Source organism: Barbatula barbatula (genome assembly GCF_947034865.1).
Source record: "Barbatula barbatula genome assembly, chromosome: 24".
In the NCBI taxonomy this organism is placed as follows: Eukaryota; Metazoa; Chordata; class Actinopteri; order Cypriniformes; family Nemacheilidae; genus Barbatula; species Barbatula barbatula.
In genome coordinates, this window is record NC_136787.1 from 475,516 (window position 1) to 490,347 (window position 14,832).

At 41.1% G+C, this 14,832-nt stretch overlaps 2 protein-coding genes across 2 annotated transcripts in view; one reads left to right on the plus strand and one right to left on the minus strand.

Annotated features, from left to right (window-relative positions):
• Positions 1–10,506, plus strand: part of slc12a2 (solute carrier family 12 member 2) — a 33,442-nt gene extending 22,936 nt beyond the window's left edge. The window contains exons 11-27 of the mRNA XM_079448753.1: positions 70–177; positions 259–382; positions 466–567; positions 1,318–1,473; positions 1,553–1,652; positions 1,842–1,953; positions 2,120–2,260; positions 3,597–3,703; positions 3,790–3,869; positions 4,044–4,166; positions 5,904–5,960; positions 6,247–6,369; positions 6,477–6,588; positions 6,986–7,072; positions 7,180–7,315; positions 8,093–8,160; positions 8,249–10,506. Of these exons, the coding sequence (XP_079304879.1) occupies positions 70–177; positions 259–382; positions 466–567; positions 1,318–1,473; positions 1,553–1,652; positions 1,842–1,953; positions 2,120–2,260; positions 3,597–3,703; positions 3,790–3,869; positions 4,044–4,166; positions 5,904–5,960; positions 6,247–6,369; positions 6,477–6,588; positions 6,986–7,072; positions 7,180–7,315; positions 8,093–8,160; positions 8,249–8,384 (1,872 nt within the window). The 3' untranslated portion in view covers positions 8,385–10,506. The remainder of the gene's footprint in view (positions 1–69; positions 178–258; positions 383–465; positions 568–1,317; positions 1,474–1,552; positions 1,653–1,841; positions 1,954–2,119; positions 2,261–3,596; positions 3,704–3,789; positions 3,870–4,043; positions 4,167–5,903; positions 5,961–6,246; positions 6,370–6,476; positions 6,589–6,985; positions 7,073–7,179; positions 7,316–8,092; positions 8,161–8,248) is intronic.
• Positions 10,507–12,216: 1,710 nt separating this feature from the next.
• Positions 12,217–14,832, minus strand: part of LOC306889340 (long-chain fatty acid transport protein 6) — a 42,167-nt gene continuing 39,551 nt past the window's right edge. The window contains exons 5-10 of the mRNA XM_079448150.1: positions 14,820–14,832; positions 13,798–13,888; positions 13,525–13,723; positions 13,341–13,438; positions 13,111–13,241; positions 12,217–13,021 (exon numbers count right to left, since the gene is read on the minus strand). The exon at positions 14,820–14,832 is cut by the window's right edge and continues 182 nt beyond it. Of these exons, the coding sequence (XP_079304276.1) occupies positions 12,845–13,021; positions 13,111–13,241; positions 13,341–13,438; positions 13,525–13,723; positions 13,798–13,888; positions 14,820–14,832 (709 nt within the window). The 3' untranslated portion in view covers positions 12,217–12,844. The remainder of the gene's footprint in view (positions 13,022–13,110; positions 13,242–13,340; positions 13,439–13,524; positions 13,724–13,797; positions 13,889–14,819) is intronic.

The following is a 14,832-nucleotide window of genomic DNA, read 5'->3' on the forward strand; positions in this document are numbered from 1 at the left end:
ATCATCATGAGTGTGTGTGTGTGTGTGTGTGTGAAGAGAATGATGATGTAGTAGAGTGTTTGTGTTCAGGTCATGAGCGTGGCGTCTGGTTTCAGTCCTCTCATCACAGCCGGGATCTTCTCTGCCACCCTCTCCTCTGCCCTGGCGTCTCTCGTCAGCGCTCCCAAAGTGTTTCAGGTGAGTGTCTCTCGTTGTTAAAGGAGGCAAACGGTTAGATGTCAGACCGGTTTGGTGATTTTCATGTGTCTTTTTCCTCAGGCTTTATGTAAAGATAACATCTACCCCGGCATCGCAGGCTTTGCGAAGGGTTACGGTAAAAACAACGAGCCCCTGCGAGGATATTTCCTCACCTTTGCCATCGCTCTGGCGTTTATTCTCATCGGTAGGCAGACGTTGACAGCGTGAGTTTGTGTGTGAGAGGACATGTGACACGTGATGTGTGATGTGTGTTTTTCTGTTCTCCAGCCGAGCTGAACGTCATCGCTCCCATCATTTCAAACTTCTTTCTGGCCTCGTACGCTCTCATCAACTTCTCAGTGTTTCACGCCTCGCTGGCTAATTCCCCCGGTAAGATTAGCATCACACATCTGAGCTTAAAAAACACAACACGCCACATATCAGTCTGACATCACTTATTCAACCTCGTGTGTGAGACTTTCCTTCTTCAGCGGAACACAACAGAAGATATTTCCAGAAGTGTCTCGATGAGTTTTTGTGTTTGTACAATGCAAGTCGATGTTGTTGTTTAAAATCTCTTCCTTTGTGTTCTGAAGAAGAAAGAAACTCACTGCTCGTCTCATCCACTGCAGGAATCCTGGAGATGTTTTCTGTGATCTTTTCTGATGGTCATGATGTTATTGTGTTCGTATTAAAGTTGTATTTTCTGCGTTCTTTTTATTTCTTTTGTGTAAAGAGGTTTGTTTGTCCTCAATAGAAGACCAGCAGGTAGATATGTTGACCTCCGACACCCACACACACATGAAGGTAAAGGGTCTTGCAGCTTTAAGACTCTTTATGTCATGTGATTCTGTAGCGTTACGAGGTAACCGTGACTCCACTAAACCTCATGACTAGTTTGTGTCACACAACCCTCGGCTAACTGATGCTAACTCATTTAATCAAATGTGTTTTCATGCTTGGATACCAGCATTGAGAAGCTCCGTCACATTCCAGACGCCGCTGTGATCTCTTTATGTTTCTGGATGCCCTTCACACAGCACTTTGACTAGCGGCTGTTAGCTGGCACGTGACGGTGTAGTGATGTTGACTTTGATGTGTCCACTTCATCACGCGGTCTTCTCTCTGGTTGTTGTACAGGATGGAGGCCGAGCTTCAAGTATTACAACATGTGGGTGTCTCTGGCCGGGGCCGTCCTGTGTTGTGTTGTCATGTTTGTCATCAACTGGTGGGCGGCGCTGTTGACGAACGTCATCGTCATGTCGCTCTACATTTATGTCAGCTATAAGAAGCCAGGTACAGTGAAGCCGTGCGCTCGTGTATGTGTGTGCGCGCCTGTGTGTCTGATGTTCTTGCGGTGGTCTCTCTGTCTCAGATGTGAACTGGGGTTCATCCACTCAAGCGTTGACGTATCATCAGGCTCTGGCACACAGTTTACAGCTCTGCGGTGTGTCCGATCACATCAAAACATTCAGGTGAGACGCGTCCTCTCAACATGATTCTGATTTCATTGACCGAGGCAAACAGTGATGGTCACTGATCTTCTTCTTCTTCAGTGGTGTAGTGTGTTGGATGTGAAGCGACAGTAATCTCAAGACTCGTGATGTGTGTAATCCTCTGGTGTTCTGGAGAGGTTGTGAGAAACTCTTGAATGTGTCTTTCAGGCCTCAGTGTTTGGTCATGACCGGAGCTCCTAACTGTCGTCCAGCACTTCTTCATCTGGTTCATGCTTTCACTAAGAACGTGGGCCTGATGCTGTGCGGTCACGTGCGAGCCGTGAGTCACCCGATGAGGGTTTTGTTGCTGCTGTTAGAATGAGTGAGACTGTGATCAATAGTTTGATGGTCTGAAAGTCCGTCTTTGTCTGGAAGAATCATCTGACGGTAAATGATGATGATGATAATAATAGCACATGAACTGTGTCCTGTTGTGTCGTTCACAGAGTTCACGTCGACCAAACTTAAAAGAGTTAAACAGTGACATGATTCGCTATCAGCGCTGGCTCCTCAACAACAACTCCAAAGCCTTTTACACCTCCGTCGTCTCTGAAGACCTTCGCCAGGGAACACAGTTCTTACTGCAGGTGCCTTCAGTCTTCTGAAGAATGTGTGATGTTATGTTCAGACCAACAGAAAGTGAAATGAGTTCCTTAAGAAGCAGCGCTGCGTGAATAACAGCAGGATTATCAGTTTTGTGTGAATCTGAGTCCGAATGTTCCTGTCATGAGTCTGAAAGTCCATTCGAAGATTATTGTCACATGATCCTCACAGCAGTTATCACTAAAGACATTTTTCAGGGGGTTTGGAAGCGATTAATCCTTGACCTCTTTGAAGCAGACACTGAGAGTCTTACTGTGTGTTTGTCCTGTTGAGTCAGAGCTGGACAGATAAGACATGAGGAAGAATGATGATATCCACAGATACCAAACCACTGAGACATCACAAGAGTGAAGATTTTCCTTATAAAACATATTCCTCTCTACGTCATTTTAAAAGAAGAATTCATTATTCAAATTGTATTGCTTTTTCATAACCGTAAAACCCCGTCAAATTAAAATATTCTCAATACAACAACTGGATGTTCTTCTAGATCAGTGGTTCTCAACAGGTTTGGTCTTGGGCCCCGTATTTCCCTGTGGTCACCCACTTTTTACGATATATGACATCATGTGTAGTTTCTTTAGAAAAATCTAGTGAGACTAATAATAAAATATGGAATAAGCGTTTATTAAAAGCAATAAATGTCATTTCTAACAGCTACAGTAAGAGGGTTTTAATGACTCCTCTTCCCGTCGTGCCACAACTGCCTTGAACACGTCAACAGTCTGATTTATTGACCAAAGAAGAGAAAACTAAATGAAAGATACGTCTGTATTATTTGAAGGATGTTGTGAAAATTGGGGGTCAAGCCAGGAAATGGCGTAAACTCCTATTGCATCCGTTAGTGTTCTTCTGAAGTCTATGGCCGCCACATGGGGAAGTTGTGAAATTTGGCACACTGAAAATGGTGAATGTAGGTCTCTAAGCCGAACTCCATAGCGCCACCAACAGTCTAAATTTCCACATACATTTCTGCCTATAGCTTTTAAACATTACATCCTAGAAACAAAATAGGCTAATGCCAATTCAAATGCACTATTTGAGCTGAATATTTTCCAGCCGTTTTGAAAACCTTTTTCGAACTCCTAGATGGTTTCCACGAAATCTAGAGCCACTGCAGACAAAAAGTCATTCAAGTATTTTGCTTTGTCCAAGAATTTTGATGCCGAGCACGTCTGTACCGCTCTACCGTGTAATGATAGAAATGATCAGTTTGTTAAAGAAATGCAGGAATAAAAAACAGTTGGTTAGAGTGGGTTTGATGATGTTTTACCGTTAGAGGAGAATCTTCATACACTGATACAGATCTGCTATTTGCAGGCGGCTGGACTCGGTCGACTTAGGCCCAACACTTTAGTTCTGGGCTTTAAGAACGATTGGAGGATCGGAGATATCAAAGATACGGAGACGTACATCAACATCATTCAGTGAGTTTGCTACATATTGTCTATCTGATGAATATTTCTGAGCAAATGTTTGCGAGACATGAAGAGTTGTGTTTGTGTGTGTGCAGTGATGCGTTTGACTGTCAGTATGGTGTAGTGATTCTCCGGCTGAGAGAAGGACTTGATATCTCCCACATTCAGGGTCAAGGTATGTGTTCGGTTATATAACGGCTCAAGAAAGATGTGCGTGACGCAGCTGTATGTGTGTTGATCTCAGACTAATGGGCCATGAAATAATGACTTGATGATGTTAACGCTAGCTTAGAGCTCAGAGACATGTGTAAACCTGACTGACCTGTACATGTTTGATTGATGTGTGAAGATGACACTTCAGCTATAAAAGATGTGGTGGTGTCAGTGGACACAAGTAAAGATTCTGACGGAGACTCCTCCAAACCTTCATCCAAAACCACCAGCGTCCAAAACAGCCCGGCTGTCCAGAAAGGTGCGCATGTTTTTTTTACTTCAATATCATAAGACAAGAGTTTGGTTGAGTGAATCCTGTGATCCTCAGTTTTGGTTTCTCACAGCGGAAGTCATACGGTGACCTCCTGATCTCATGTTGCTCATATCTAACTCTTCTCATCTCACACACATGTGTTGTGTTAGCATTTGTTTGCGGAAGCGTGTGGTCTGGGAATAGACCGAGTGTTTGCTTGACTTGTCATGTTTGTGATAAATGAGTCTCTTTCAGCTCCAGCTCAAGACTGAGAAAATAAATAGTGCTGCTCAACAGATGAAAAAACACAATGAAACTCTAGATTTTCCAGAAGTGACCCATTTCATACAGATCACTGGACACTCGACACTAGTCTTTGAAATAAATCAGACATTGTGTGTGTGTGTGTGTGTGTGTGTTTTCATGCGTAAATTCACAATGAAACAATGTTGAATGTCGTTGTCATTAGGAGTAGCATGAGGGTGAATAAGTATTTTAGATTTTATTGTAAATCTGTGATATTGTTATGAGTTCATAATATGATTGTGGTGATGATGACTGTGATGATTGTGATGATGACTGTGATGATGATTGTGATGATGGTGGTGATGGTGGTGAGGTCTGTGATGAGGTCTGTGATGATTGTGATGATGACTGTGATGATGATTGTGATGATGACTGTGATGATGATTGTGATGATGGTGGTGATGACTGTGATGATGGTGGTGAGGTCTGTGATGATTGTGATGATGACTGTGATGATGATTGTGATGATGACTGTGATGATGGTGGTGATGATTGTGATGATGGTGGTGAGGTCTGTGATGATTGTGATGATGACTGTGATGATGATTGTGACGACTGTGATGATGCTGTTGATGACTGTGATGATGGTGGTGAGGTCTGTGATGATTGTGATGATGACTGTGATGATGATTGTGATGACTGTGATGATGGTGGTGATGACTGTGATGATGGTGGTGAGGTCTGTGATGATTGTGATGATGACTGTGATGATGATTGTGATGATGGTGGTGATGACTGTGATGATGGTGGCGAGGTCTGTGATGATTGTGATGATGACTGTGATGATGACTGTGATGATGATTGTGATGATGGTGGTGATGACTGTGATGATGGTGGTGATGACTGTGATGATGGTGGTGATGACTGTGATGATGGTGGTGATGATTGTGATGATGGTGGTGATGACTGTGATGATGGTGGTGAGGTCTGTGATGATGGTGGTGAGGTCTGTGATGATTGTGATGATGATTGTGATGGTGGTGATGACTGTGATGATGGTGGTGATGACTGCGATATTTGTGATGATGACGACTGTGATGATGCTGTTGATGACTGTGATGATTGTGATGATGATTATTGTGATGGTGATGATTGTGATGATGACTGTGATGATTGTGTTGATGACTGTGATGATGATGATTGTGATGGTGGTCATGATGACTGTGATGATGGTGATGACTGTGTTGATGATTGTGTGATTGTGATGATGGTGGTGATGATTGTGATGATGGTGATGATGATTGTGGTGATGATTGTGGTGATGACTGTGATGGTGGTGATGATTGTGAAGATGATTGTGATGATGATTGTGATGATGGTGGTGATGACTGTGATGATGGTGTTGATGACTGATGGCTGATGTAATAAAGTCTAGCAGATGAAGCGTGTGTGCGTCATGGCATTAATGCTGCTGTGTTTTCTCTTCTCGTGATTCAGATGAAGATGATGATGGCAAAGCTCACACTCGGCCGCTCTTGAAGAAAGGCAGGACATGTACTGTGCTCATTTAAATTTTTTGGCTCACTCCGGCTCAGGCCTGCATGCACATGCTTTAGGACTCGCTGCTTTTTCCTCATGACCTCTGACCTTCTTGTCTGCGTGTGGTGAAGTAGCGTGTCTTTGGGCTATGATGTCACTTCCTGTGTGTGATCTGTCCTCTAATACTCCTCTTACAGGCTCTTTACCTCTGAAGAATTCTCACTGTCTGCTTCCGCACTCACTGATAAGATTTTAGCGTGTTCGTCGACGAGGCTTGTGACTTTGTTTGTGTTCGTTGCAGATAAAAGGAGTCCGACAGTTCCTCTGAATGTGGCCGATCAGCAGCTGTTACACACCAGTCAGCAGTTCCAGAAGAAACAGGGCAAGGGCACAGTAGATGTGTGGTGGCTCTTTGATGATGGAGGTATGCCCGCATCACATTGTCATGACGACGGCTTTGTGTTGACATGATCCTGCTCCAAAGAGTCATTCTGTTTCAGGGAAATTATTTTTCTGTTGCGTTTGTGTCAGGTCTGACTCTTCTGATCCCGTATCTCATCACCAACAAGAAGAAGTGGAAGGACTGTAAGATCCGAGTGTTCATCGGTGGAAAGATCAACCGAATCGACCACGACCGCAGAGCGTGTGTATATCCGTGTCTTGTTTTCACACTGATGAGAGCTGCTAGAAACACATTTATTTCATGTTCTCAGCGGTTAGATGAATGAATGCTGGACTGTGTGTTTCACATGCAGATATTATGTGAGATGAATGTTTTCCATTGTCCTCGGCAGCAGTGGTGGCGGCGGCAGAGCTTTTGTTCGCTATATTTAAACCCATTCAACCTCCAGCTCTTTATGAAAACTCTACACGCGAACCTCCTGGAATATTTTCATTTAGCTGTAGTTGATCAGCATTCACGTAAAAACATGAAATTCGTAACAGAATCTGAGCAGCTATTTCATGAGAAGGAGCAAATATAACATGAATTATTGATAACTGTACTGAATAAGTCATGAGAATGTGTTGTTGTTTTTCAGAATGGCCACATTGCTCAGCAAGTTTAGGATCGATTTCTCTGACATCACTGTCCTGGGTGACATCAACACCAAACCCAAGTCAGAGGGGTATGAAGTCAAGATCTTCGTGTGTACAGTTATATGATGCTGGTTCATACATTTCTGAGAAAAGCTCTTTACTGAGATGATGATCTCTGTGGATTTGATGTCAACAGTTTGGAAGAGTTTGCTGCAATGATTGAGCGGTATAAACTAAGAGAGGATGACATGGAGCAGGAAGCTGCTGAGAAGTTGAAGAGCGAGGAACCCTGGAGAATCACTGACAATGAGCTGGAGCTCTACAAAGCCAAGGTCTCAACAATCACTTTTGTTATTGTACTTTATTGTTGTGTATAGCAAATATAGGACTTCAAATTGAAGGTGATGGAAATCCTACATCAGAAGATCAAAGACACCCCACAGTCCAAGCATTCATCTCACTGAGTTGCTGGTGTCACAATGGGTCTTGAAGCCCCCTAAAATGAGTATCAGGAATGTTTATTTTCTTCTGGCTGCCTTGAAAAACTGATGATTAGAACAGATCATGTGGAGATCTGGTGTTGGCTTTGCACACAGCTGTTCTTCACAGTATTTTAGGCGAAAGGGAAAATATGTTTTCTGATCAGGTTTAAAAACATTAGAAGCATGAATGTCACTATTAAACTGAATACAGCAACAATCAGGAGTTTTTAGTTCTGCTCGCCGTGAGTCCAGTCCAGCAGATCAAAATCACTAAAAAACATTTTGGTCACATTGTCTATCCGAACCAAAGATACTATTGAGTTGTCTTTATGTGTTTATAAGATGTTAGTTGTGAGGTTGTTTTTGAAATAAGGAGCCCAAAAAAACAAACGCCAAGGACCCAAAATAAAGCCTTGAGGGACCTCCAAAGTTATTAGATGTTGAATCGGTAGAAAATATTGTATTTCTTCCTGCGTTGTCAGTAAGTGTGCTGTATGGTGCATTTTCTGACATCACAAAAGTATAATGATGTTCTTCAGCTGACAAAATGCATTTAACGTTTAATTTTCATGGCCTTGAATTTCCCAGATAACTGATTTGATTGTCTTTGTTTGTTTGTTCGTTCAGAGTAATCGTCAGATCCGACTAAATGAGCTGTTGAAGGAGCACTCCAGCACAGCAAACCTCATTGTCATGTGAGAGAAACACAGACTCACATCTTTGTAACTTTCTAAACTATTTCCATATGAATAGAAGACTAATATTGTGTTGTTGGTGTGACAGGAGCATGCCGCTGGCCAGGAAAGGAGCCGTCTCCAGCGCTCTTTACATGGCCTGGCTGGACACGATATCCAAAGACCTGCCACCCATCCTCTTAGTGCGTGGAAACCATCAGAGCGTCCTCACCTTCTACTCGTAAAGAGCTCACAGACACATGTAAAGGCACACTAACCAGCACACAATGATAATTCTAATGATGATGATGATGTGCACAGAGACGCTTTCTGTAGCTCACTGGTTTCAACATTTGAAACGTTCCTCAATGGTGTGGAGATCCAGATGAAAGATCAACATTTGACGGTTTATATTGTCTTTGAGTCAAAGGTTTCTGAGCACACGTTGTAACACTAATTGTCGGTATCATTATTATCACACAACTTTTTGAGTTGTGGTTTATTTTTCCTCTCTTACTTTTAGTTTGCTCTTAATGAAGCAATAATCACCTCATTTCTTCTTTTCTCTCTTGGAAGAAAACCACCGGTTCTTTGCCACACTTTTTTCTAGCCTTGGTGACGTGCCTTCCTGTGCAATTGCATATTCAACTTTTCAACTCTTGCCCTGACTGCTGATTTATAATGTAGATTTCCGTGATCGTTTTTATTGGGTTTTAAATGTGAAGCTTGATTTTATCACGCGTTTTAATGCGAGTGGAGTTCATACGAGTTTTTCCACTGCACTGCATTTCCAATCTTTTTTTATAGACCGTTCTTTCCTCTTTTTCAGAGTTTTCCTTTCGTCTTCCTTTAGGCATCGTATTGTGGCCACGTTTTAATGATCAAACCTGAAGGCTATTTGAAGTAGTCAGTAGAGTTTTTGTTTTATATTCGTTTTAATATAAATTTCACTTCTGGATCTCAGATTCCACGAACACCGTAGAGAGAGGACCGCCTTTGCCTTAACAGATGAACTTGTGATTGTTGGGTTTCTAAGCCATCGCTTGATGGATGGGCAGATACAGATACAGATAGAGACGTCTGAAGCAGAATGTCATGTTGCCATCACTTCATTCGTACGGAAACGTTTGGAAGATTTGTCCACTTGTGTAAAACAATTCCCCTGGCAAAGGGTCACTGTAGGACTGTTCATGTTCATCCATCATGTGGGTCTGTCTGGGTCTTCCCTGCAGTCAAAAGTGTGCTTTGGGTGTTGAATGTGATTTGTTCTTCTATGCAGGTGATTGTGTGCGACTCATTAAACGTCACACACACACACACACACACACACAAGCGTCAGCTTCTCGTCTGTGTGTTATTGAATGTCTTTATTAAAGTCATAATAACAGACTGAAGTTCATGAACAGGGTCTTCACACTCATAACTTTACTTTTTCCTGCACTGATGTTTTGGTTTTCTTTGCAGATTCTGTGTGTGTTAGATTCACTATACCTGAGAAATATCCCAATGTTAGACTGAATATATTCATATTTATAGTTCTCACTATATATATATATATATATACACGAGGATTTAATATTACTTAAGTGTGTGCTGCATGTATCTTTGATTCGATTTTTTGAAGCAGACGGATTCAGTGAAGCCGTTGGTACAATCTGACCTGTTAGAAGTCTGTTACATGTTTGTGTGTCTGTACAGCACTCGGTCCGCTCAAATCACCATTTCAACCATAAACCATTTCACGCTTGTATATTGTAATTTTAGGTGTAGAGAAACCGAGAGAGTCAGTCGCAAACATATATCGCGTGTCGGTCACGTAGCTGTAGGTTCTCATACCGTCTCTCGCTGTTGTTTTCCGTGTCAATGATGAAGCAGATTGTACTGCCAAACGTCTGTTTCACCGCGCTGGAGATGTTTCTGAACAAAGATCAACAAGCATCCGAGTGACGTTGGCACTGTACTTCCATACTAACCTGTAAATATCTTTATAGTCTTGACATGTTCACGACGGGAGTGGGCTCATAGATGCACATTAATCTGCTGAATGATATTTATTACCATTCTCTTCTTTTATGCGACTTTAGTTTGAAATAGTTTTCGTTTTGTGTGGATTTTTGTTTTCTTTGGGGATTTGTTCTCTTCTCTGTTTTCATGTTTGGTCACATTTCTCTTTTTATATTGTTTTGTTTTCTGAAGAACACTATGTTGACCAGAGGTTTGTGTTGAAGGTGGATCATAAATGATCAGGCTAAAACTGTACTGTTTTGATAACCTGTACTCTTATTGTCACACGTGCTTTTTTTCTAACATTTTACCAGTTAAGAGTATCAATGCTTATTGCAATATATAAATAAACCAATGAAAAGCAGCCGGTGGTGTGTCCGTCTCTTACTGTAGTTTATTACAATGTTAAAAACAGTCATATTCAATGGTGAACATATTTTCCAAAGCACTTTTTAAATCCTAAAACATTTCAATCGAATGTTTTGTTTACTGCACTAATCTGCTGTTAGTGGACAAATTTGGCCACTTTGTGATTCCATTTTCTTCTTAGAAATCACCCAATAAATGCATAACTTGAAAGATTTTACATTTATGATGTAATTTGTACCTCAATCACTCCATTTATTTGAATGTAAAATAAATGTTTGTTTTTCACCCAAAACACACGGAAACATGATTTTCATTAAAAACATCATTCTACTAATTAAAACACAATAAAAAACTTTCAAACAAACGACGCTTCTGTTTTTCTGATGGACTTTAAGTAGCAAATTACATGAAATATCAATGGTTTCAGAAATTGTGTTTTAGCAATTGAGAAAAACTGTAAAAGTCTAGTGTATTTCAGCCATCAGGTGACAAATGTTTTGCATGCACTATTTTGGGCTCTTATTGATTAATTTCTGAGGGTCTTGTACACATGATTGAACCGTGATGGAATAAAAGAAATGGCTTAAACTGAAGAACTGAGCTCATGACAGACAGACAGACACATTGAATGGTTATTTTGTCTGAGTGGTATCCAGTTATATGCTTTATCAGTAAGGAAAAGATGTGTTTTGTCAAAAGTAGCTATATTTTCTATTTAAATCTCCTAATTTGATTAATAATTATTCTTAATTCATTAACTAACGCATCCTAAAAAGTAACGAGTATCTAGTACCTGGAGTAGTTTTTTACTCACTTCAGTACTTTTACTACAATTGAGTAGAATTTCAGCAATGAAACAGAACTTGTACTTAAGTTCACATTTCCAGATCTCTCTCCACCACCTCTGGGTTTTCATTATACATCATCTGTTTAAATCGTATAACTTTCACTAAACCATAGCCCTGATTTTTGTAGATCTACAAAAGGATTTTTTTTATGGGATTCTGTAAATTTAAGAATAAATTATTTTATAAATAAATCATCGTAGTTCCTCTATATAATAAATACGTTTCTCACAGAGATGTGTATTCTATCCCGCTGAATGAGACAAAACAACACAACTAATGATAATTCACCAGCATCTCATGAATGAATCACATCTGGTTTATAGACACAACAATTACGAGGAAGATGAGACATGAAGGTTTGTCTGTAGTGTAACACGTCTGTCTGTTTTTATACATTGTTGTGAGTTCAAAATGTCCCCACAATGATAGGAAAAGTCTCACACACTTATATTGTGGGGACCGATGGCCAATTCAAATGGATCATTGCAAACTAAATGATGTTCGTATGAAAATGTACAAATGCAGAAAGTTTGGTTTTTGGAGTGGGTTAGGGGAAGGCAATACAATAAACTTAGTCCAGTACAAAAATCATTACGCCTTTAGAAAGACCCCACAATGTATAGAAACCTAACGTGTGTGTGTGTAGAAAAGACACGCAGCTGCTCATGCTTCTGTGCTCTCTAAAGCACTTTGTGTGTTTTATACATTTATATTTCTTGAAGTAGCACAAACACTTATAACAGCAGGTTTAGTTAAACACACACGCTATCACCGCCCTCTAGTGGTTAACTAAAGCCCTTACTCGTGTTATAAGTGTAAATTGTTCTTCGGACAATCAAAGAATTCCAGCTGTAATGTGTTTTAAAGGTTGACTTTATTAAAATGATGCTAGTATGAAAAGAAGAAGAATCACACACTGTTCTCATGCACGACACATCTGAAGGTTAATATCATTATATCTACACACAAACAATACAAAACACATCTCGTTCTGTACAACAGCACATGAATCTATAAATCATCTCTATATATTAGATGCACACACACATCAATAGTCTGAACAATTTAACTCCTCACAAGTAAATAATAAAGAACACGCATGATACATGTGTTTATGTAACACTGGGCTCTGTTTTTATTTCTTCTTCATGTCAGATGAAGAAGAAATGTGTTTATTATTATTATGGGATTATTCAGTACAAACAGCGCGCTGATATTTCATAACATAAACCTAAAGTTACTCTAGTGTAATTACTGTATTCATGTTTTTTGAACAGTTGATTTCGTCTCAATACACGAGACGCTGCTAGTCTAATAAAAACACTTCCCCAGCACCTAAATATTAGGATTTAAAGAAGACGTAAAGATTAAAAACAATATGATTTGTGAATGAGATTTTGTTCTACTGGTTTGCAACATGTTTGTGTTTCTGACATGAAAACGGACTTGCCTTCGTTTTAAAAACTGCATTTCCCAGAATGCATCTAGAGTCTGACCTTGCCTGATATGATGTGTTCATACAGTGGTGCCGTGAGGGGGGTGTAGTTTTTCTTGGATGTGTCCAGGAAGTAAAGCGGCTGTTGAACGGCGTCTGGATTGAAGCCCTGCTCCACCAGCGCTCCCTTCCGCTGTTTGAACGTTTCCGTCACGTCTAAGGAAGTCTGCAGGACAAAAGCAGGAAAAGCACACACATTCAAAAACAAACCAGCAGAAAATATTTACACCACCACACACGTCAGAGAATAAATACCTGAACCCTCAGAAACCACGGCCAGGCGTACAGAGGAAGTGTGTGAAGCAGATGACTGTAAAATCTCTCTCCGTCTAAACCATGACCGTCCTTCAACACAACCGCAGCCATTCCAGCCCGACCCTCATATCCTGAAAGTCAACATTCATTCACACGTCACACTGATGCTTTGTCTCATGATGAACATACAGCGAACACAACAAAAAACATTTCAAGAAAAGTGAAGTGACCTGGTACAGCGACACCATAGACACTGACGTCCTGCAGAAAGTCCAGACAGCCCAACACCTCTGACACCTCCAGTGTGGACACATTTTCACCTTTCCACCTGCCGGTGACACACGAAACACATCTCTCTCATCATCATCATCATCATCATCACCAGACAAAACCACACACACATGAAGCATGTACCTAAAAGTGTCTCCAACTCTGTCTTTAAAGTAGACAAAGTCTCTGTGGTCCTGTAGCATCAGATCTCCTGTGTTGAAGTAAACGTCTCCCTTCTTAAAGACATCTCGCAGGAGTTTCTTCTCTGACAGACCTTTATCTCCAGCATAACCCAGGAACGGATTGGTGAACGTCACCGGAGCGACCAGTAAACCTGTTTCACCTGAAATCACATCATAACATGTGCCGCTTCCTGCTGCTACATCAGATTCAGACACATGAGAAACATCATCTCACCTGTACTGGCCATGACACAGCGGCCGCTATCTGTCCGGACGGGCTCGTACGTCTGAGGATCACACTTCAAAAGCTCAAAAGGCAAACTGAGCTGAAACAAACAGAAGATCACATGACAGATTCATCAAGAATATACATCTGATTTAAATACAGCTAATGTGATGATACACGTGCCAACTATCACAATAGAAATCATATCTGTCTCTGTGTCAGCCCTGAGTTCTTCAGTCAGCCAATCAGAAATAGGTCTCTGACTGTCATCATGTGTTTAGTAAGAAACCGTTCAAATTTCAGCGAACCGACAGCACTACAGGTGAGCAGTGTTAAGTGCATCTCTGATCATGCCACTAGTAAGTCCCATTTCTTCATATTTGTTGATGTACCGTGAAACTGATGGCTAACTAGACTCACGTTGTTGATCGTAATCGTATGTGCATCCTGAATCGAAACGCCTTGTTCCCAATGCGCCAAATGTAACAGCGCTAGGTGAGATTTTAGCGGAAGGACATCATCACTCCGTGTGCATATACCCAATTGCCAGTGTTGTAAATAATGTGGCTGTATAAGCTTCCCGGTGGGCAGCGCAATACACGTGAATTAGTTTAGTTAATGCAGAAACGTTGTTTGGAAACCATGTGGCACTCTTCTGCAGGCAGGGGATGGGCGGGGCTTTGTGTTCCCACCCCAACACACAACTTACAGAGTGGGCTCGTAGCCGCTGCTGCTCAGGAGTCCAATTCATCCGCTTAAGAGCTGTTCTACCACTGAAATCATTTCAGAGACATTATTTGAAGGTCATAGTGTTGTTTCCTTTGCAGTATTTGAGGTCTGAAAAAATACAGAGCATCTGTGGCGAGCAGGGCGGGACGAGAGCCGTGGGGGATAGAAGCGAGACCGGTGCACACACAGCTGAACGAGAAGAAAAATGCTTTCTCAAGTTTTTCAGCGGCTGTCTGACCTGTATTAAATGACAACAATAAGAAGACAATGCTTTTAATGGCAGATTGTGGGTAATAACAGACCTTATTGAAATAA